General features: G+C 40.2%; 2 protein-coding genes across 4 annotated transcripts; both read left to right on the top strand.

Moving 5' to 3' along the window:
• Positions 1-1,068: 1,068 nt before the first annotated feature.
• Positions 1,069-19,210, top strand: rad54b (RAD54 homolog B). 3 transcript variants are annotated; one of them, XM_061716781.1, is made up of 16 exons: positions 1,069-1,120; positions 3,042-3,189; positions 5,281-5,476; positions 10,969-11,205; positions 13,104-13,403; positions 14,955-15,117; positions 15,206-15,431; positions 15,704-15,790; positions 15,873-15,993; positions 16,113-16,252; positions 16,336-16,626; positions 17,137-17,300; positions 17,413-17,674; positions 18,269-18,335; positions 18,431-18,628; positions 18,701-19,210. In XM_061716781.1, exons 2-16 carry the CDS (start codon positions 3,043-3,045, stop codon positions 18,922-18,924), a joined length of 2,823 nt encoding a protein of 940 aa, XP_061572765.1. In that variant the 5' UTR covers positions 1,069-1,120; position 3,042; the 3' UTR covers positions 18,925-19,210. The 3 variants fall into 3 exon arrangements, with proteins under 3 accessions (XP_061572765.1, XP_061572763.1, XP_061572766.1); XM_061716779.1 differs by lacking the exon at positions 1,069-1,120 and adding an exon at positions 2,086-2,145; XM_061716782.1 differs by lacking the exons at positions 1,069-1,120; positions 13,104-13,403 and adding an exon at positions 2,086-2,145.
• LOC133431201 (fibrinogen silencer-binding protein) lies at positions 7,326-10,620 on the top strand. Its single transcript, XM_061716785.1, has 2 exons — positions 7,326-8,300; positions 9,219-10,620. The coding sequence occupies exons 1-2, from the start codon at positions 7,894-7,896 to the stop codon at positions 9,775-9,777; spliced, it is 966 nt and encodes a 321-aa protein (XP_061572769.1). The 5' UTR covers positions 7,326-7,893; the 3' UTR covers positions 9,778-10,620.
• Positions 19,211-19,324: the final 114 nt, after the last annotated feature.

The raw sequence follows: 19,324 nt of genomic DNA, 5'->3' as shown, positions 1-19,324 counted from the left end.
CCTCCGGGAAGGAAGTTGCTTTCCATCCGCCAAAGTTAGTTTAGTAACGTAATTTCCACGATCTTTTTCCGTCAATCGGCTGGTGTAAACTGTGATGAACTCCGTCTTTCTGCCGCAACAATGCGCGCGCAGCTTGCTTGTTTACAAACACGGAAAGGGGTCTATTCAGTGGTTGTGGAAGCGACAACGCAACTGCGCTCGATTTATCCTCAGGCGTTGGCCGGATATACAGAACCATAATCGTGCAGCCTGAATAAACCATGGATGTATTATATAACTGGATACCGGATCGAAAATGGCCGCCCATTCATTTCAATGGAGTTTGCTCACCCAGCGCATCCGCCGAAAAAATTTCTGACTTCCTGGTTTACTTCCTGGTACACGGGCCCATAGAGCATGCGCAGTTGAGTCACCTCCCATGATGCTCTGGGGCCTCCCATCATGCCCCGGGGCAATGTGAACGAGCGCTGCGCGCTCTGGACAAGCGCTGCGCGCTCATGAGTCCTTCAGACCGGTAATGATAGATGTACACAATGAAATTAGGGATTTATAGGGCAAATCAACCGATGCTGTTCTCAAAGTCATGGTTATAGACTATACATGGTTCATTTGTGTGTTTTTTTTTAATTAAAGATAAAACGAGTCATTTTTATTTAAGATGAGACACCCCAGGTTAATAGGCTAAAATAGGGTAAAAATGTAAATAGCAGGTATCACCATGAAACTTCCCAAGTTTATTACTTACATTAAGACAAATATTTTTTGTATTACAAGTTTTGTCAAGTATTATGTTTAAATATGTCAAATATTATGTTTAAATGTGGTTAATTTACTGCGTTACACAGAGGCTACGCCGTAGGCTCCGCGGCTCCGCGCACCTTACGGCGTAGGAGCCGCGGAGCCGCGGACTGCCCACTGCCCACTGCCCTGCGGGCACTGCCCGGCTTCGCAGTGCCCGCGGAGCTGCGGAGGTGCAGCTTCCCCGGGAGCACTGTCATAAAATAAGCTGAGGATTAAGGGTTAAGATGATGTTAAACACATGACATCTAAAACTCCACGGCACCGTCGCAACAACTACGACACATCTCTCTCCCTGCACGTTTGCTCAAACCTGATGGAGGTCAGTTTTATTGTGAGGTGGGGATCTCACGCCACAAGCTCATTTTGTTAATATTGACCCTCATTTAGTCCCGTGCAGGGCGCTGCCTCCAAATGAAAGAGCAACAGAAGAATACATATTTGAAGTGCGTTAGGTGTGTGTGTGCAGGAGGATCTCAGTGGAAACACCCACACCTGCGCCTCCGCGGAACCGCAGATGATCTACAGGATCATTAGAATGCTTATGAATGTGGTCGAAAACGCAGATCTTCGGTTATGTGTGGATGCAAATGTTTTTATAAACGGAGGGGGGGAAATATTCGTTTTTAAAAATACCCGGCTACGTGTGGACAGGGTGTTAGACTTGTGTTATTCCTGCCTGATATCTTATTTTCACAAACCATACACCGTTGGCTACAACGGAAATGTTTAAGTACAAGAATGACAAACCATTATTATTCTTGCTATTAAACATTTCTGTTTGGTGCAAATTGGCAATGCATTGTGTTTCTGAGTGATTATTCCGCCGAACGGCTTAGTTTCAGCCATCCTCGTTCCCGAGACACACACGACCGCGCTTTGCGAGTCCACGGCACAGCCGTGACGTCACGCCCAGAAAGAGACTTTTCTTTGACTTTTCTGGCCGTTATAAAACATTTTTGACGGATATAAAGTCCATGACTTAAAAATATAGAATACAAACATTTATAATTGGTGGTGATTACAGCTGGAGGTTTCCTGTGAACAGTTTTAGAGGCTTCTCTTTTACTATTGCGGTCTATGGGAAAAAAGCTTTCTGGGCCCCATGGGATTTTTTGTTGCAGTACCGCGGCTGGCCACTGGAAAAAATCGGCGTGCCTGCTGAGCGCGAGACTGGGGGCCTGGAATAAACAGGCAACAGCGATTAAACTGTAGTGGCGTACAAATCAAACGTACCCTGTACATATTTGGACACGCCCCCAACAAGAAAACAACCAATCAGATTCTTCCAACAGTTCCGCGGGAGAAACAGAACCGACTTGTTACGTTTGTTGTGAAGTTGATCAGGTTTGTGTTTTCATTTAAAAGCGTATTTGATTATAACACACTGTTTACAATACGACACCCCACTTCAGACTGCAACAACAGTGTTAACCGCGGTTTGCTGAGCTAGTTCGCTAATCTGTGATAACCACGGAGGTTAATGACGCTAACTAGCTGCTTCGTGGTTAAGCCTGATTTATGGTTCCGCGTTAAAACGACGGCGTAGCTACGCGGCGACGCACACTACGGCGTAGGCTCCACGTTGGTGTAACGCGGAACTATAAATCAGGCTTTATTAGTTGGTAGCGTTAAATTTGTCATCATTGGTATTTCTAAAAAAAAATAATCACAATGTCCCTAATTTAAAATTTATGTAATATTAACTGGGCTCTCTGTTTGAGACAGAGGGATTATTTTGAGGATTCATTCATTTCATTTTATTCTTTATTTCATTCAAAAAAAATAAAACAATTCAATACATTTCATAAATTGTGAATGAAAAGGGAGCAGAAGAAGATTATTATCTGATCTGCCCCTTTTTCCAAGAAATAAATTCACAAATGACATAAATTTAAAAAAAACAACTAAGTAAATAAAAAAACTAAAATAAAATAAAATTACTGCCGTCTATGGGTATGTCAAACTTAACTAACATATTTCATTATATTTACTTAACATACAGGCTTTAATTGTTCTTTTGAATGTAATGTTTGATTTGGATTCTTTGTTTTCTTTATTCAGATTGTTCCATAAACTGATTCCTTTCACAGAAACACAACGTTCCATCAATTTTGTCCTGCATATTGTTTTTTTTTTTAAATCTCTGTTCCTTTTAAGTTATACTTGCTTTCTCTTTTTTCAAATCTTTTCTGAATGTTGATTGGTAAAGTTTTTTTATGAGCTTTAAACATAATTTGCAGGATGCGTCGTTCTGCAGCTCCGAGCCAGCTTTGGGGCAACGCAGTGAAGAAACCTCGGTTTGTTCCTCCAGGACCTTCACATCTTTCACATCTGGCTCAGTCAAAACCTCTGGTGCCTGCACTTGGTCAAAGCGATGCATTGCAGAAAGTAAGTTATACTCAATATTTTGCCCCAAGTCTGATTCCTGCTTGAACAGTGCCATGATATCTACCTATAAAACCAGTGGCGTCAATTCAGTGGAAGCTAAGGTATGGCAAGGTTACGAGTCACAGAACTTAACTAGAGTATCAATCAACACGTCCAGCAAATACTCATCAGAGGTCTGCTATGGAGCTGATCTGTGTGGTAAAGAAAATTGGAACTTTTTTCAAATGCAGTCTCGCTCACTGCAAAAACTCAAAATCTTACCAGGAATATTTGTCTTATTTCTAGTTAAAATGTCTCATTTTTAGTCAAAAAATCTCATTACACTTAAAACAAGACTCATCACCAGAAAAATAACTTGTTATTTGACCATTTTCACCTGTTTCAAGTAAATTTTCACTTGAAATAAGTAGAAAAATCTGCCAGTGGGACAAGATTTATCTTGTCATTACAAGCAAAAAAATCTTGTTCCACTGGCCTAAAGGGGAGTTTTTCTTGCCACTGTTTGGCTTAAGGTTTTTCTCCCACTAGGGGAGTTTTTACCTGCCATTGTTTATGTAATAATTGCTCGGGGGTCATGTTCTGGGTCTCTGAAAAGCGTCTAGACAACTTTTGCTGTATTAGATGCTATATAAATACAATTGAATTGAATTGGCAGATTTTTCCACTTATTTTAAGTGAAAATCTACTTGAAACAGGTAAAAATTGTTGTTTTTAAGTCTTGTCTTAAATGTAATGAGATTTTTTTTTACTAAAAATTAGACATTTTAACTAGAAATAAGACAAATATTCTTGTTAAGATTTTGAGTTTTTGCAGTGTATAATTAGTGAAATCGATATCTATTAAGTAATAGAATAATCAATACAAATAGACACAGACTAATTCCATAAATGTATTTAAAAACAAACATTTACATTTTCCCTTGAAGCCAAGGTGTGGCGGCTGCCATACCCAATTGACGCCCCTGTATAAAACTATAGCCTAGAGAGGCTTTTAAATACAACATTGTCATAGACAGAAATTTAGTATGCAAAAAAAAAAAAACTTTTTAAGAAAACTCAAACTCTTTCACTTCACTGTGTTTTCTAGTTGTTCTTATAGTTTTCTATTGTTACTTTTAAGTTCACTGTTCCCTTTGTGGTTTGACTTGTTGTAAAGCATGTAGCTAAAATTATCACCCAATTCTGTGTTTCACCTTGTTAGTCAACTTCATTCCAACTCATTACCACCAATTTTACACTTATTTTTGGAATGTATGGTCAATAGACCTCATTTACATACAATTATACCTCATTTTTGAATAAAGATAAGCAGAAATTCTGAATTATTTTGACTATAGTTAAACTCGGAGGCATAAATGGATGGATTATCACAGACTGGTATATGTGAAAATGAAATCATTTCAAATGTTTGGACCACCACCCAGCACAAGCCAGTGGTTGGTGGGTCAAATTGAATATCACAGGAGGGGAGAAATTTAATAAAATATCCATAATTCAATGCAAGTAGTGATCATCAATTTTATTTGAAATGAGTGTAACAGAGGCTAATGGAAGAAAATCATATTTTTGATATAAAAGAAAAGTGAACATGAGTCAATTTGACCAAAAGACCACAGAAGGGTTAACTATTAACATTTCAACATAATCAACTCATCCAAAGCTTCCAAACACACGCTGTCTCCGATCATTGGCAGAGATAAATTCCTGGCAGAGTTTTTTCCTGTCCAAGGCATCAACCCTTTCTCGGTGTATGTGACAAACTGCCACATTGTTCAGGCGTTTCTGTTTCATCCAGTGGCGAAGCCAGGTCTTTAACCTCCTCAGTGCGCTGAAACTCCTCTCAGCTTCAGCAGACGATGATGGAACAACCAACAACAGCCTCACAAGGACCTCAGCGCTTTCGATAAAACTCACACACTACGCTCTGAAGGAAGGTTTCCTCAGTTTGCTATATAGCTATCACCTCTGCTCTCTCCTTGCATCTGACTTGGCCTCATCTGTTGCGTCTTTGCCGAGGAGCTAAAATCTGAGTCATGAAGTTGAAGCTGTGCCAATTAGTAAATGAGATAAGCCATGCCTCTTCTCTTACAGGTCCAGAGAAGTATTTCAGCACCTGCTGTGAGTAAAACAGCATGTAATGTCCAGGCCAAAACCAGCCAGACTGCTCCAGGTCTGTCCAGGGCACTGGCCCGTGTTCTCAACGCAACAGAGTGTAAGGAAAATGAAGCAGAGACAAAGGGTCAAAACCCTGGACCAGGAAGCTGCGTGGAAGACAAAATGCCGCCAGGTAAGGGACAAGTATAGTTATACAAATCACAAAGCATTAATAAAGGGTAAACCACATTCACACTCAAAAGTCATCCAGAAGGAGGAGGAAAAAAAAGAAAAAAGATTGACAATTTATTTATTTCGTGCCAAGATAATTATTCCAATGAAAAAATAAATAAATAAATAATCCCCTAATTGGTGCTTGATTAGATTTATGCGTGCTGAACAGCTCAAGCAAACCTATATGTTATAGTAAAAGTGTAAGCATCAACACTGTGTACAATAAGTTATTTGTTTTCTGTGTTTACTGAATTTCTGTTAATCAGTGGAAATGAATATATATGCACATGAACATGGACAATTTGTTGTCAAGCAAACAGGGTGACTGAGGAATTATAGGTAAAGCCCTATGGATCAATCCCCAGCGCCATCATGTGTCAAAGTAGTGTCCGTGGCAGGACATGGACCCCCAAATATCCTCCACTGCTCCAGCTTCTCATGGTGCAGATCTTAAGCCCAGATCACAGGGAACATTGTGTCTGGATGAGCATTAAAACATAAAACATTTGCCAACATCAGTATGCATAACACCATGATCTGCTGTGATCACCCATATAAAAGAAAAGGGCTGAAAGAAGTTGCTTTGCTTGTTGTTAAACATATTTTGTTGTCTGTAGTAATTGAACGCATGTATGAAAACGGTTTGTGTGGAGAGGAAAAGAGTCAGAAAAGAAACCACATAACCATTTAAAGTTTTATAAAGGCTTTAAACATATACCCGCTTTTAGTGACTAGAACAGTAAGTCTTGACCCAGATATTTATCCAGCCTTTTTATTTTCTATACACATTTCAGCCCCTGCACAGTTGCAGGGGATCTGAAGCCAGTCCAGCTCTCGGGAGGGTAGACTGTGGACGGATCACTAGTCAGTACATTTGGACAACATTAGGTACTCGCAGAAGACAGGATGGTTGCAAAAAAAAAAGTTATAAAATGTAAACTGTTTTTTTTGTTTTGAAATACTACAAAAAAACATGAAATTATGGGTTATAACAAACAATGTGATGTGTATTTTTGTGTGTATGTATATGTATATATGTATATGTGTGTATGTATGTATGTATATATATATATATATATATATATATATATATATATATATATATATATATATATATATATTAATATATTTATTACATTTGACAGACACTATCAGTTACTTAATTTGAATGGGAAATGAGTCCAAACGTATGACTGGTAGTGTGCATGGATAGATATAGTCGTGCCACTATTCTTCTGTCAAAGTTTAAATATCATCCATTGTTATTTTTCGTTCCTTTTATTAAATTGCTAACAAAACCTACAATGATAATGTCAGAATCCATCCGATACTGCATGTTATACACGTCCAGATCAGGCTTGGCGCATTGCAGAGGGACACGGCTGGAGTGTGTGTGTCCGATAATGGCCCACACGCGCTCACAGTGGATATTAAAGGCGGTAGGTTGAGTCTGAGGGACAGCAGGTCCAGCATTATGCAAATCAGCCAGTCAGCGCTGCCAGATTAGGACTGTGCTCAGGATCAGTGAGCCGGAGCTCGCTCCCTCTGCACCAGCAACTAGTGCTTGTTTCACTTCCTGCAAACACGCGCTCCTCCGCGAGGTTTTTGCACGTGCTTGTATCAGCTGAACAGCTGATCGTCACGCAGATTTAACTGACTCTCTACAATCTTTTAACCAAGTGCAATGCTGCATTTCTTGTCGGGGCATGCGCAGTGAGCCCGAGCCCCTCCCCCGCTTATTTAGTTAAACCAGCCCTATTTCAATGCGTCACTCCCTTTTAGGAAAACAGACCCCTGACCCCCAATAACCTCTAATGTACCGTTTGTAAACGGATTTCCCCCCTTGTCTGGAAATCACAGACCCTCTCCTGCTGTCATTTTAGTAGAGGAAATAGAGACAGTGTGACTGTGCTTCTGCACTTGGTTTGGGGTTTAGAGAGACCAAGCTGTAAGTAGGTCGGGCTGGGTTTAAGCAGCTTAGCTACGTCAGCCTAAGCTGAGAGGAATTCATCCAAAGCCCTCTGCAGTAGGCGGGGGCCTAAGCGAGGCTGGCCTAGTTAAGCCTGATTCTTATTGTGTGCAGCACAGCCTGTTTTTTGTTGTGCAACGTAGCTGTGAGAGAACACAGGAGCAGTGTGTGAATCCATGCACTTGTTAGCCATGGCTTATGATTGATTAAGAAAGGAGCAGGAGACAATTGAGACGTGTTTGGTAGATAGACCAGTGTATCAACGTAGGCCAAAAGAAGAGAGCAGGAGGAACCAAAAAAGAGAAAAAAAAGACAACTGGGTAGAGTGAGGAGACATAACACTGTTGTTTCAGAGGGGTGACGGCCAAAAGCCCGACTTGGTTTGAGTGAATTCGCTATGCTCCAGGATGGAATCCAGCTCTGTGTTTCTGCCCAGTATGGTGGGTAAAGCTCGCTCCTCCAACTTCACCCTCTCTGAGAAGCTGGACCTGTTGAAGCTGGTTCGTCCTCACATCCGCATCCTGGAGGAGCACACCAACAAGCACGCGGTCATTGTGGACAAGAACAAGTGCTGGGACACTGTGGCGGAGCAGTACAATGCTCTGGGAGGGGACAGACCCCACCGCACCGCTCAGGGCCTCAGGACCCTCTACAAGAGACTGAAGGAGTCAGCCAAACAGGAAGTAATGCAGCGGAGACACGCCCAGCCGGAGTACAGAGCGAGCATCTCTGAGCCAACCAGGAGGATTATGGAGATGATCCCTCACCTGTTTCACCACGTTCCCATCCATGAGAAGGACCAAGCACTTTGCAGGTACAGTGGAACTTACACATATGAGCCTAAATGCACATTCTTCTACAGACCTGAAAGGATCGCTAGATATACACATCACTTCCTAGAGTCCAATGTATGAGTCTAGCCCGTGAGGATGCAGGAGAGGAGGAGGAGCTGCTCTGCTTCTGTCAGACTGCAGCCTCACTGAGCATCACTTTTATCATCACTCTTAAAAAAAGACTGTATGGTCCCCTATAACTTACTGCCTGCTCATTGATAGTAAGTTATTTTGTTTATAATAGCACCACATAGATGATGCTAACATTATTTCGATATAGATTGATATGAAAAGGTCAATATCAAATATTCCAGTACTTGTTTATGAGACTCTGCAGAACAAAAACAAGGCTTGAATCATTTAAATCCATTATTATGAAAAACATCTAACTTAATGCCATAGCTATAGACCTATATGCAAGAAACCAAGGCAGTCGGGGGACGTGTTTGAGAGAAAGAAGAAAGATTTTGAGATCCTTTTATTTTCTCAGATTTGTAGTTTTGTATTTTAATTGATTCCTTAAAGTGGATCATGGATTTATCTTTTTTCTTCTTCTTTTTTTAACTTGTGGAAGCAAAAATGACTGTAAAGTTTCTTACTGCTAAATGAAGTTGTGAGAAAGAGACTGTAGCAAAATATTCCAACACTATTTTTAGAGATCTAATTGGTTTGAAAGCTAATACGTCTTTCACTTACCTTTTTAATTACCTGTAATTTAATCCATTAACAGTACGATTTTTAATATTTAATGACAATTAACTTTTTCTTTTTCTTTTTTTAAATGTACATTTTCACCAACAGAAATCTTCACAAACTTCACATGAACAAGCCACAGTCACATTAATGCCTTTTAATCAGTCTAGGTTTACTTATTTGTTTTTCTCTTTTTCCATTTGTAGATTAATATACAGCAAGCACAGCAAGACGCCCAGCGATCACCCGGGCAGCAGCTCCTCTCTGGGTGGACTCCAGGATTACTCAGCAGCTGCCCCAAGTATCCCTCATGAGGCGGTGGAGCTGAACCCTCAAGAGGACGTAAAACCACCTCCAAACCTCTCCATCCTCTCCACACACACAGGCTCAGGTCTAGAAGGAAGCCAGGAGCAAGACGGAGAGCAGGAACTGAGTAGTGTCCATGACTACGAAGTATCCATTTCTCCCACTCCTTCCTCTGTGAACATCCCCCTCTCTACCTCGCCCATTCCTTTACGCCATGACTTCTATCCAAACGACATCTACCCTCACCCAGAGGCAGACAGGCTTCGCCCTCTGCACCTGGCCAAAGAGGAACACGAGCTGGTGCTGGCCAACCACAGGAAGGTTGCTCTGTACCTGGAGGAGAAGAGGGAAGGGCTGAAAAGGAAGCAAGAACTAGAAGAAGAACTTCTTAAAGCAAAGATCAAAGTGGAGAGACTAAAGGCTGCCAGACTCAGACACGGACTCCCAATTCCTCTATAATAAGGAAGAACATGGACAGCTGTGTGAATTAATAGAAAGGAAGTGACTGTGAGGCGTTAAAGTATTACTGACGAGCAATCATTCATCAGATCAATGTATGAGAGGAGTTTTACAGCTTGAATTACTTTGGAAACAAAGTGCCTCGTACAGACATGGATTACCTGTTCACTCCTTGAAGGATAATGATGATTTATACTGGCGTCAGTTTCTGCTTTGTTTTCGACATCATTTCCATTCTTCCTGGTAGAAATGGCAGCAAAACCTGTTATAGGTCACAACGATAATGAGTGTGTGAAATGAATGTGAAACGACACATTTTGAAATGAAGTATATGTTGTATTAACCAACGTGTACCTCAGTTGTTCTTTTGACCAAAGAGTAGTTTCAGGAATGTTTAATTGCAAGGTCATATCAGAAAATAACAAATCATGTAGTGTTTTTAGGAATTAAGGTATGATACATCTCAGAGAGGTTTGTTTTCAACCTCTACTTGAACTAAAAACGATCCATTTCGCTGTAGAGGAGCATGTCGGGAACAGGTTTTAGATAAACCAGGGTTGTATCAACAGGTTAAGATTAGGAAAGCCTTAAAAGAATATGCTAGTTTTGGCAATGTATAGTATTTACATAAAAAAGAGTCAAATGTTGTCAATCAAGAATTCTCTTTGGTTGCTTAATTGATGGTCTGTTGAGTAAAGGGGAAAAAAGAAGCAGTGGCATTAGTTTTTAATTTCTTTTTGACGTTTGCCATTGAATGTATCGTACTGTTGCAAGTGTTGTCCATCTCTTTTACAGATTGTTCTCATGTTGACTTATTTCTATTAAAAAATGCGTAATATTTTACTCAACCTTTTTTTTTCTTTCTCATTTAATCACATTTGTAGTTGATCTTTGCTCTATCTATGATGTGCAGGATAACCTTAAATGCTCTGATAATTTAAATAAGCTGCCATTTGTTTTGTTGGCTAAAATGTTTCCATCTTGTCCACGTCGGTCATGCTTGATATAAATATTTTATTTTGTAAGTCGAGAAAAGGGGAAAGGACCACTACAAATTGCAGGTGTGGAAATGTTGAGCTTTCTTTCTGGTTGACAACTTGATGCAACAGCGACATCTACTGGTGACTCCTTTAACTTGCGTCTCAGGTTTTTGTCTCGTCCTTAAGCCACCGTGTGTCTGTTCTGTTGCAGGAGTGAATGGCAGCTCTCACTGGACTCCTGCATCTCCCCAGACCCCCCAGCCTCCCGCAGGTTCAGCCTCTAGAGCTGCAGACTCAGACTGCGCTCGGGATGGAGCTCAGTACTTCAGTGTGGTGTGGTGCAAGGCCAGTAAGAAGAAACACAAGCGCTGGGAGGGAGATGCGGTGCTGGTTACCAGAGGAAGAACCGCTACACTCAAAGACATGGAGGGAAAACATATTGGGAAAGGTGAAGCCAAAACATCATTTTTTTTCTTTTAGTGTATTACATTGTGGAAAAAAGTAGTTTAACTAATGCTTTGTAAACATTGTATTGAAACTGAGGAACACACCTAAATATTTTTATTATTATTTTACTTTATTAGCTGGTGTAAAAAAGAGGATCTGCACACTTGTATCTTTATTTAACCAAGCTTTCGGTCAGAAGACCTTCATCAGGGTAATAGCAACTTTATTAGCTGGTAACATAATTTGCGCTGGTTTTGAATGAATTAATGAATGAATGAATGAATGAATGAATGAATGAATGAATGAATGAATGAATGAATGCATTTTTATTTCGAATATGTATATAAAAAATGAAAGTAAAAATAATCATTTACATCTTCATATTCACATATGTTCAAAACAAAAGGAGTAGGAAGAAGTATACACTTTTTCCTAGTTCCTACCCCTTTTTATAGCTATGAATTTACATTATTGCTATTATATCTACACAATATCCATATAAATATAATCTATATAAATACTATGTAAACATGCCTATTATTACATAATTATCCATATAAGTAAATAGAAAATATAAATATTACATACATATTATATCAATATCTAGAAAATACAAATATTATATAAATATACACTATATAAACTACATAAATATCCCTATAAATATATATGTGCTACGTACCCAATAAATAAATAACATATATTACATAATTATAACTATCCCTCTCAACATATAATATATACTACATAAATATCCACATAAATATCTAAACATATCTTAAGCAAGTATAATATACAATTTTTCCCTATTTTATTTGTTTCTCACACTCCTCGTTAACCCATTTCCTCTTCCATATACCTGTTTATAAATAATTTTTCTTTATACATTGCAACCATTTCAATTCAATTCAATTCAATTCAATTTTATTTATATAGCGTCTAATACAACAGAGTTGTCTCTAGACGCTTTACAGAGACCCATACCCAGAACATGACCCCCGAGCAATTATTACATAAACAATGGCAGTTAAAAACTCCCCTAGAGGGAGAAAAACCTTAAGCCAAACAGTGGCAAGGAAAAACTCCCCTTTAGGAGGGAAGAAACCTTGAGCAGGACCAGGCTCATAAGGGGGGACCCTCCTGCTGAAGGCCACACTGGTGGGTCAGGGACGGCAACAGCACAGCAGGCAGGTGGAAGCAGCAACGGGATGACCAGGTGTGGGGACCGCAGGCCAGCACGCAGCTCCCGAAGCTCCGGCCCAATCAGCAAGTCCCAGGTTGGGGTGCAGGGTCAGGGAAAGACTTTCACTTAAAATCAACACTAGTGCAGCTACTGTATCAATGTTTCCCTTAATGGCTTTCAGCCAACTGCTAAATTTGATCATTCTGCTAGTTTCGGCTAAATTCTTCAACTCATCCTCCTCTCTTCAACACACAGTTTTTCTTCAGCTGATCTTCCTCTCTTCAGCCCATCTTCTCTTAATCTCATCTTCTTGTCTTCCTGCCTGGAGGTTGTTCTTCTTTTCTTCAGTATGTTTTCCCGTCTTCAGCTCCTGGCTTTGAGCTATGTTTTGCCATTTTCTTCAAATTTTCACCTGACTTTAGCAATTTCTTTGATTTTCTTTTGATTTTTTGAAGTTCCGCTCATTAGTGTTCAACCCTGCATTTTCAAAGGAAATGCCGCATTTTCTAATTTGCTCTGTTTTTATTTTTTGTTCTAGATTTTCTTTTGTACTGATACTACCTGAGTAGTGTTGCCACTGAGACTAATAGTTGACGTTTTTACAGACATTTGCACATTTAACTGCTGTGTTTTCACTGAAATATAGTGATAGACCATGACCAGATAGTATCGTTCAGTGTACGTGAGCCTCATGGTTGTGCATATTTGTGTTACAGGTAGTGGTTACAAGGTGTCAGAGTTAGCCTCCCTGTCTGAGGGACAGACTCTGATGATTGGTGGCAAAGAGATAGAGGTGATGGGCATCATATCTGCTGATGACTTTGCCAAGGGGCGTTGTTTCCAGGAAATCCAAACAGAGCTAGTGGAGTCGGAGACACAGGCGGCGACCCCTCCCGCTGGTCGCATGGGCTCCAAACCTTTTTGCCCTCCAACAATGTTGGGCAAAGCAGGGCATCCACAAACAAAACCAGAGGATGAGCAAACCTGCAGACCTCGTCATAACCCACTAGCTCCAGGTATATGTGCTACATCACAAATGTCTTTGCTTGTTGGAAAGAAGAATTTCCATTGATAGACCCTGAATTACAATCTCCGACCTAAACCCTCAAGCCCTGAACCCTCACAGACTTTAGTGACGTCAGCTGTAACGTGATTAAGTATGAGAGAGTGTGAGGGCTCCAAATGGTAGAAATAAGAATGGGACAGCACTTAGCAGAAACCGGAAACACGTCAGATCAAAATGTTTTTTTTTTATTTTATTTTTTTTATAAACTTTATTTAACATTTCAATTTACAAAATTCCTAGTCAGATCAAAATGTTACGTACCGGTATTATAAGTTTGGGAATGATCATCCTTCGGATGTTTGAAAACTAAGTGGTAGCCTATATAAAGGAGCATCAAATTCAACAATGAACACAATTTAAATATGCGCACAGTAAAACATGTATTTCCGTATTAATGTAGTGTCTTTATTTCAATCTACCCATACCAGCGCCTCCAGTATGCCAGGATCAATCGCCGAGTAATTTCATTTTTGTAAGAGCGTGTAAACTGATGGTATCCTGAGTTAAATATTCCAGCTGTGTTATGACCATCTATATTACTTTCCATTTGAGCATGATTTCATTTCATTTTTGTAAGAGAGCGTATAAATTGATGGTAACCTGAGCTAAATATTTCAGTTACATTGTCACTATTTACTGCATCGTTTTTGTTCAACTTGCTGAAATTGTTTAAATTTGGTGGTCATAAATAAATGAATAACCAAATTACTGCCTGACTTGTTTGTGTTGGATCTAAAACTATCTGTTAACATAGGGAATCTTAATTCAAACACTGCACGGCAAGTCTTGTTTATTCAACACCAGCAGGTCAACTGAGGATTTGTCTAAAATAAAATGAAAACAAAAGAAATTGAACTTCAAATTATGAATAAAAAAATGATGAAGAAAACTACATTTTGTCCACCATCTTCCCAAAAATGTCAATTAACTTAGATAACTGGTCATCCCTCTTCCTTTCCCTCTCCTCCTCCTTTTCATCCAGCTCCCTCAGCCTCTTTTCTTGTCTTAAGTCTTGAAGAAAGTCCAAAACTTCATTTGTCCTTTTTTTGGTTTTCTTCCCTCCGTTTGTTGGTCGCTCCCTGTTTGTAAAGGAAATAATAGGGTAGTTGAAAAATCATCACGGGACAACAGTTTCTGAATTTAAATCACCAGTGGGCTATGTATTTATATTTACAGGTGAACTTCTTTCGTCTCGCAGTCACACATGGTTCCTTTTCCTCCGCCCCCTGTTTTGTTTCCATTCTCCCTGGTAACCTCCTTTTATGTCACAACGCAATGAACTGTGGGTAATTCCCTTTCCAAAAATCTGTGGAGATGCTTACGGGAAGTGAGCAGTAAGGGCTCAAAATGTCTGCCGGGAGCCCTCACGCACTTAACAACTTTAGGAATGGGACAGCCCTGAACCCTTACGCAAGTCGCGGGAGCGCGCACGTAAGTGTGTGAGTCTGTGAGGGCGAAGATTGGAATTCAGCTATAATCATGCTGTTGTTTTATTTTTCAGATGCACTGGTGATGCCCCGCCCTTCTCCCAACCACCAGTGGCTTAATAACAGATCAGGGCTTCCTGTGGTTGATGTTGTGGTTGATCCACATCTGACTACACATCTGCGACCACATCAGAGAGATGGCCTGCTGTTCCTCTATGAATGTGTGATGGGCATGAGGTGACAGAGCTGGTACTGAATATTAGTCTAACTATAACCATTAACAGAACATCTACAGTAAAGCCATGTACCTGTGTTTCTGCTGCAGAGCTGTGGGTCGCTATGGGGCCATCCTGGCTGATGAGATGGGCCTGGGGAAGACTCTCCAGAGTGTGGCGCTGTCCTGGACGTTGCTTAAACAGGGACCTTATGGGGGGAGACCAGTTGCTAAACGTCTCCTCGTGGTTACTCCTGGCAGTCTTGTCCAGAACTGGAAAGCAGAGTTTAATAAGTGGCTGGGCCGTGAGAGGATCAGTGTTTTCACCGTAGATCAGGTGGGAAAGAAAAGAGATTTATTTTATACATTTATTTTCCATACAAAAAAGTTGGCAGAGAAAGAAAAGATTTCTCGTGTAGATCAAATGTATGTGTTCAGTTTGTCATGCCGTGAGAAAGTTATAATCTGAAATAATACAATTTATGATATTCATGACTGTGATCTATGTTTTCTTTTTGTAAGCACTTAAATGCCTTCTGAAAGCATCACAATTGAATAGTTAGTTTAATCTTATATGCATTAATATCTTTTTTTTTCTGCCTATCGTAGGACCACAGAGTAGAGCAGTTTGTGTTGTCACCTCTGCACGCCGTTCTGGTGATCAGCTATGAAATGCTGCTGCGCTGCCTGGAGCAGGTACAGTGGGGTCACGTTGTGTCTCACGGATGTGTGTGCATTTCACCAAACGACATCAGCTCATATTTTTGTTCATATTTAGATACAGAAAGTGGAGTTTGGTCTCATAATATGTGATGAGGGCCACAGATTAAAGAACAGCAGCATCAAAACATCCTCAGCCCTCAGCAGTCTCAGCTGTAATCGCAGAGTCATACTCACAGGTATTCTAATTATTTCTGACTGAAAGAGAGTGTAAATCTTTAAAGAAATGGATAAAAACAATTTTTTTTTGCAATTTTATAGTTGTTTATAGTTTGTTTTTGTTTTTTGTCTTTTGAAGGGACTCCGGTACAGAACGACCTGCAGGAGTTCTATGCAATTATAGAGTTTGTTAATCCAGGGATTCTCGGGTCAACAACTGCTTATAGAAAAGTTTATGAGGAACCAATCCTATGCTCCAGACAGCCCTCCTCCACAGAGGTAATGTTATCCATTTCTTCTTTCCCTTTCCCTTGTTGTCAAGTGAAATTTCTATAAACAACTTTCTCTCCTGCTGCTAACAGGAAGAGAGAGTCTTGGGGACAGAGCGAGCAGCTGAACTCTCCCGTCTAACAGGCATGTTCATCCTGAGGAGGACCCAGGAGATCATCAACCAGTACCTGCCTCCTCGTCTTGACTGGACTTTGTTCTGCAAGCCGTCCCCTCTGCAACAAGAGCTGTACCAGAACCTCCTCTCCCACCGGATGTTCAGATCGTGTCTGCAAGGCTCCACTCAGACCCACACACACCTGACCTGCATCACTGCACTGAAGAAGCTCTGTAACCACCCTGGTCTGCTACACAACACTGTTAAAGTGAGCAGAAGAGAAAAAAACACAGAATTTCTCTGACGTAGTAGTCTATAGTGATCGTGGATGGAAGCTGTGATGTGTAGTTATTTATTTCACATCAGGATCTACAGGACTGTCTCAGAAAATTAGAATATTGTGATAAAGTTCTTTATTTTCTGTAATGCAATTAAAAAAACAAAAATGTCATACATTCTGGATTCATTACAAATCAACCGAAATATTGCAAGCCTTTTATTATTTTAATATTGCTAATTGTGGCTTACAGTTTAAGATTAAGATTCCCAGAATATTCTAATTTTTTGAGATAGGATATTTGAGTTTTCTTAAGCTGTAATCCATGATCAGCAATATTAAAATAATAAAAGGCTTGCAATATTTCAGTTGATTTGTAATGAATCCAGAATGTATGACGTTTTTGTAATTGCATTACAGAAAATCACAATATTCTAATTTTCTGAGACAGTCCTGTATGTTTATGTGCATGTGTAGAGCCATTGTTTTCTCTGTTTGCAGGAGAAAACAGACCGTGGATCTGGGGAGAGTTCCTCATATGAGGGAATGGCAGATCTCTTCCCGGAGTCCTATTCTTCAGCAGGATTTGACACCGCTGACTCAGGAAAAATGTTGGTTCTCTCAGAGCTGCTGACTGCCATCAGACAGCTCAGTCCTTCAGACAGGTGTGTGTGTGTGTGTTTGAGTGTGACTGACATGAGTTTCTGTTAACAAATGTATTTTTATTATTAGGTTCTGAGCATCTTAACATTTGAATAAACACATATGCCTCTGCAGGGTGGTCGTGGTGTCAAACTACACTCAGACTCTTGACCTGCTTCAGGATCTGTGTGTCGGCCTGGGCTACACCTTCTGTCGGCTGGACGGCCACACCCCCACAAACCAGAGACAGCGGCTGGTTGACGGTTTTAATAGTCCCTACTCTCAAAACTTCCTGTTTCTGCTGAGCTCTAAAGCTGGTGGGGTGGGGCTCAATCTGATCGGCGCTTCCCACCTGGTGTTGTACGACATCGACTGGAACCCCGCCAATGACATTCAAGTGAGACACAATCATAAATGTGCCTTCAAAGTTCAAAGTCTAACACATTTTTCTCTGACATAGGTGTTGCATTGTTGTATTATATTCTGTCTAGCTTTATTACATGTACATAATCCAAGGACTTTCCCCGCACTTAACTCTTTTAACTAAATCTGTTTTGTTGATTGGTTTCAGAGCGCTGCGTTAAAAGCTGTTGATGGAGACTGGTGCAGCGTTTTTTTCATTTACAGGCTAAATTAAACTATCACCAGATTTTATGATCCTATAGATATATATATAGTTATATATGTCATTTTTAGCATGAATTTTAGATAGACACGATTTTACTAAAAGATGAAAATATCCATTGATGCTGCAGTGTGAGTCTCCACAACTGTTCAATATGCACATTATTCCTTAATCTTTGTAATTTCATTCTAGTATTTCTCATGCTTCATGTTTAACAAAATAAGTGTGATCATGTGCAACAGGGACTAACTTTTATTTTTGAGAATTAAAGTGAGGAAGTGTGTGTTTGTGTGTGGTACATGCATACCCACCAGGTGGCACTGTTGATGTCAGCGTGTTCTTCATTGCAACTTTTTCATTCCTTAGGCCATGGCTCGAGTATGGAGAGATGGACAGAAGAAGATTGTGCACATTTACCGTCTTCTTACTGCAGGCAAGGATACAGCTTTTGTCAGAATGAGCCAGTAAAATCATCATATTTATACTGATTTCAAGCTTTATGTGTGACCCTGTGTTATGTCCTCTCAGGCACCATTGAAGAGCGAATATTTCAGAGACAGGTGTCCAAACAAGGGCTGTCGGGGACTGTGGTTGACATGGGGAAAGGTGCAGAGCACACAAATTTCTCCATTAGTGAACTGCGAGATCTTTTCAGCCTGACGGATACGCCGTCACTAACTCACGACCTGCTGAACTGCAGCTGCAGCATGGACGGTGCAATCAAAGGTGGGTTTGTTGACATGCTTCATTACTCGCGGATTGCTACATGCATGCACTTATTTTTCTCTTTTTTCTCAGAACTGGTTGAGGAGGAGGAGGAACATGTTTCTGACAGGCCCTGCCAGCTCGGTCGTCAAGGTGACCGAAGGGTTTCAGCACAGAAGCATCTCAGCATGTCTGAGCTCATGCAGTGGAGACACTTCTCTGGTGACACACACACCTTCTCAGACCCCTACCTCGATCATGCGCGGGAACACATCACTTTTGCCTTTCAAACCACCATCTCTCACATGACCAAATAAACACAGGATTCCCCATTTGTGGACCAATTCACACATATACGGAACAGGTCTTTGACATGTTGGCCCTCAGCATCTTTGAGCTTTCTGAGCCTACTAACAACACAGTCTCCCTCAGTGTTGTGTGATATTCTGTAATAAATTCTACATTTCAATTTGTTGCAGCCGTTAAATGTTCAAATACATCAATACAATTGTTCCAAGTTGTTTTAAAAAAAAATGTGTTTAGTGTTTAAAGTAATTTATTGTGGAAAAATTCATAAAATAAAGATAATTCAAAAGGAGCATGTATACAACAAACTGTTTTTAAGTTGTTGTTTGTTGGGTTTTTTTTGTCCATATATCGATCTCAAGAAATGTCTTGCTGGGAAAAATGAACATCTGAGTTTGTGTGTCATCTTTG

This window comes from Cololabis saira, chromosome 3 (assembly GCF_033807715.1).
Source record: "Cololabis saira isolate AMF1-May2022 chromosome 3, fColSai1.1, whole genome shotgun sequence".
Lineage (NCBI taxonomy): Eukaryota > Metazoa > Chordata > Actinopteri > Beloniformes > Belonidae > Cololabis > Cololabis saira.
This window is presented reverse-complemented; position numbering and strand designations above follow the sequence as displayed.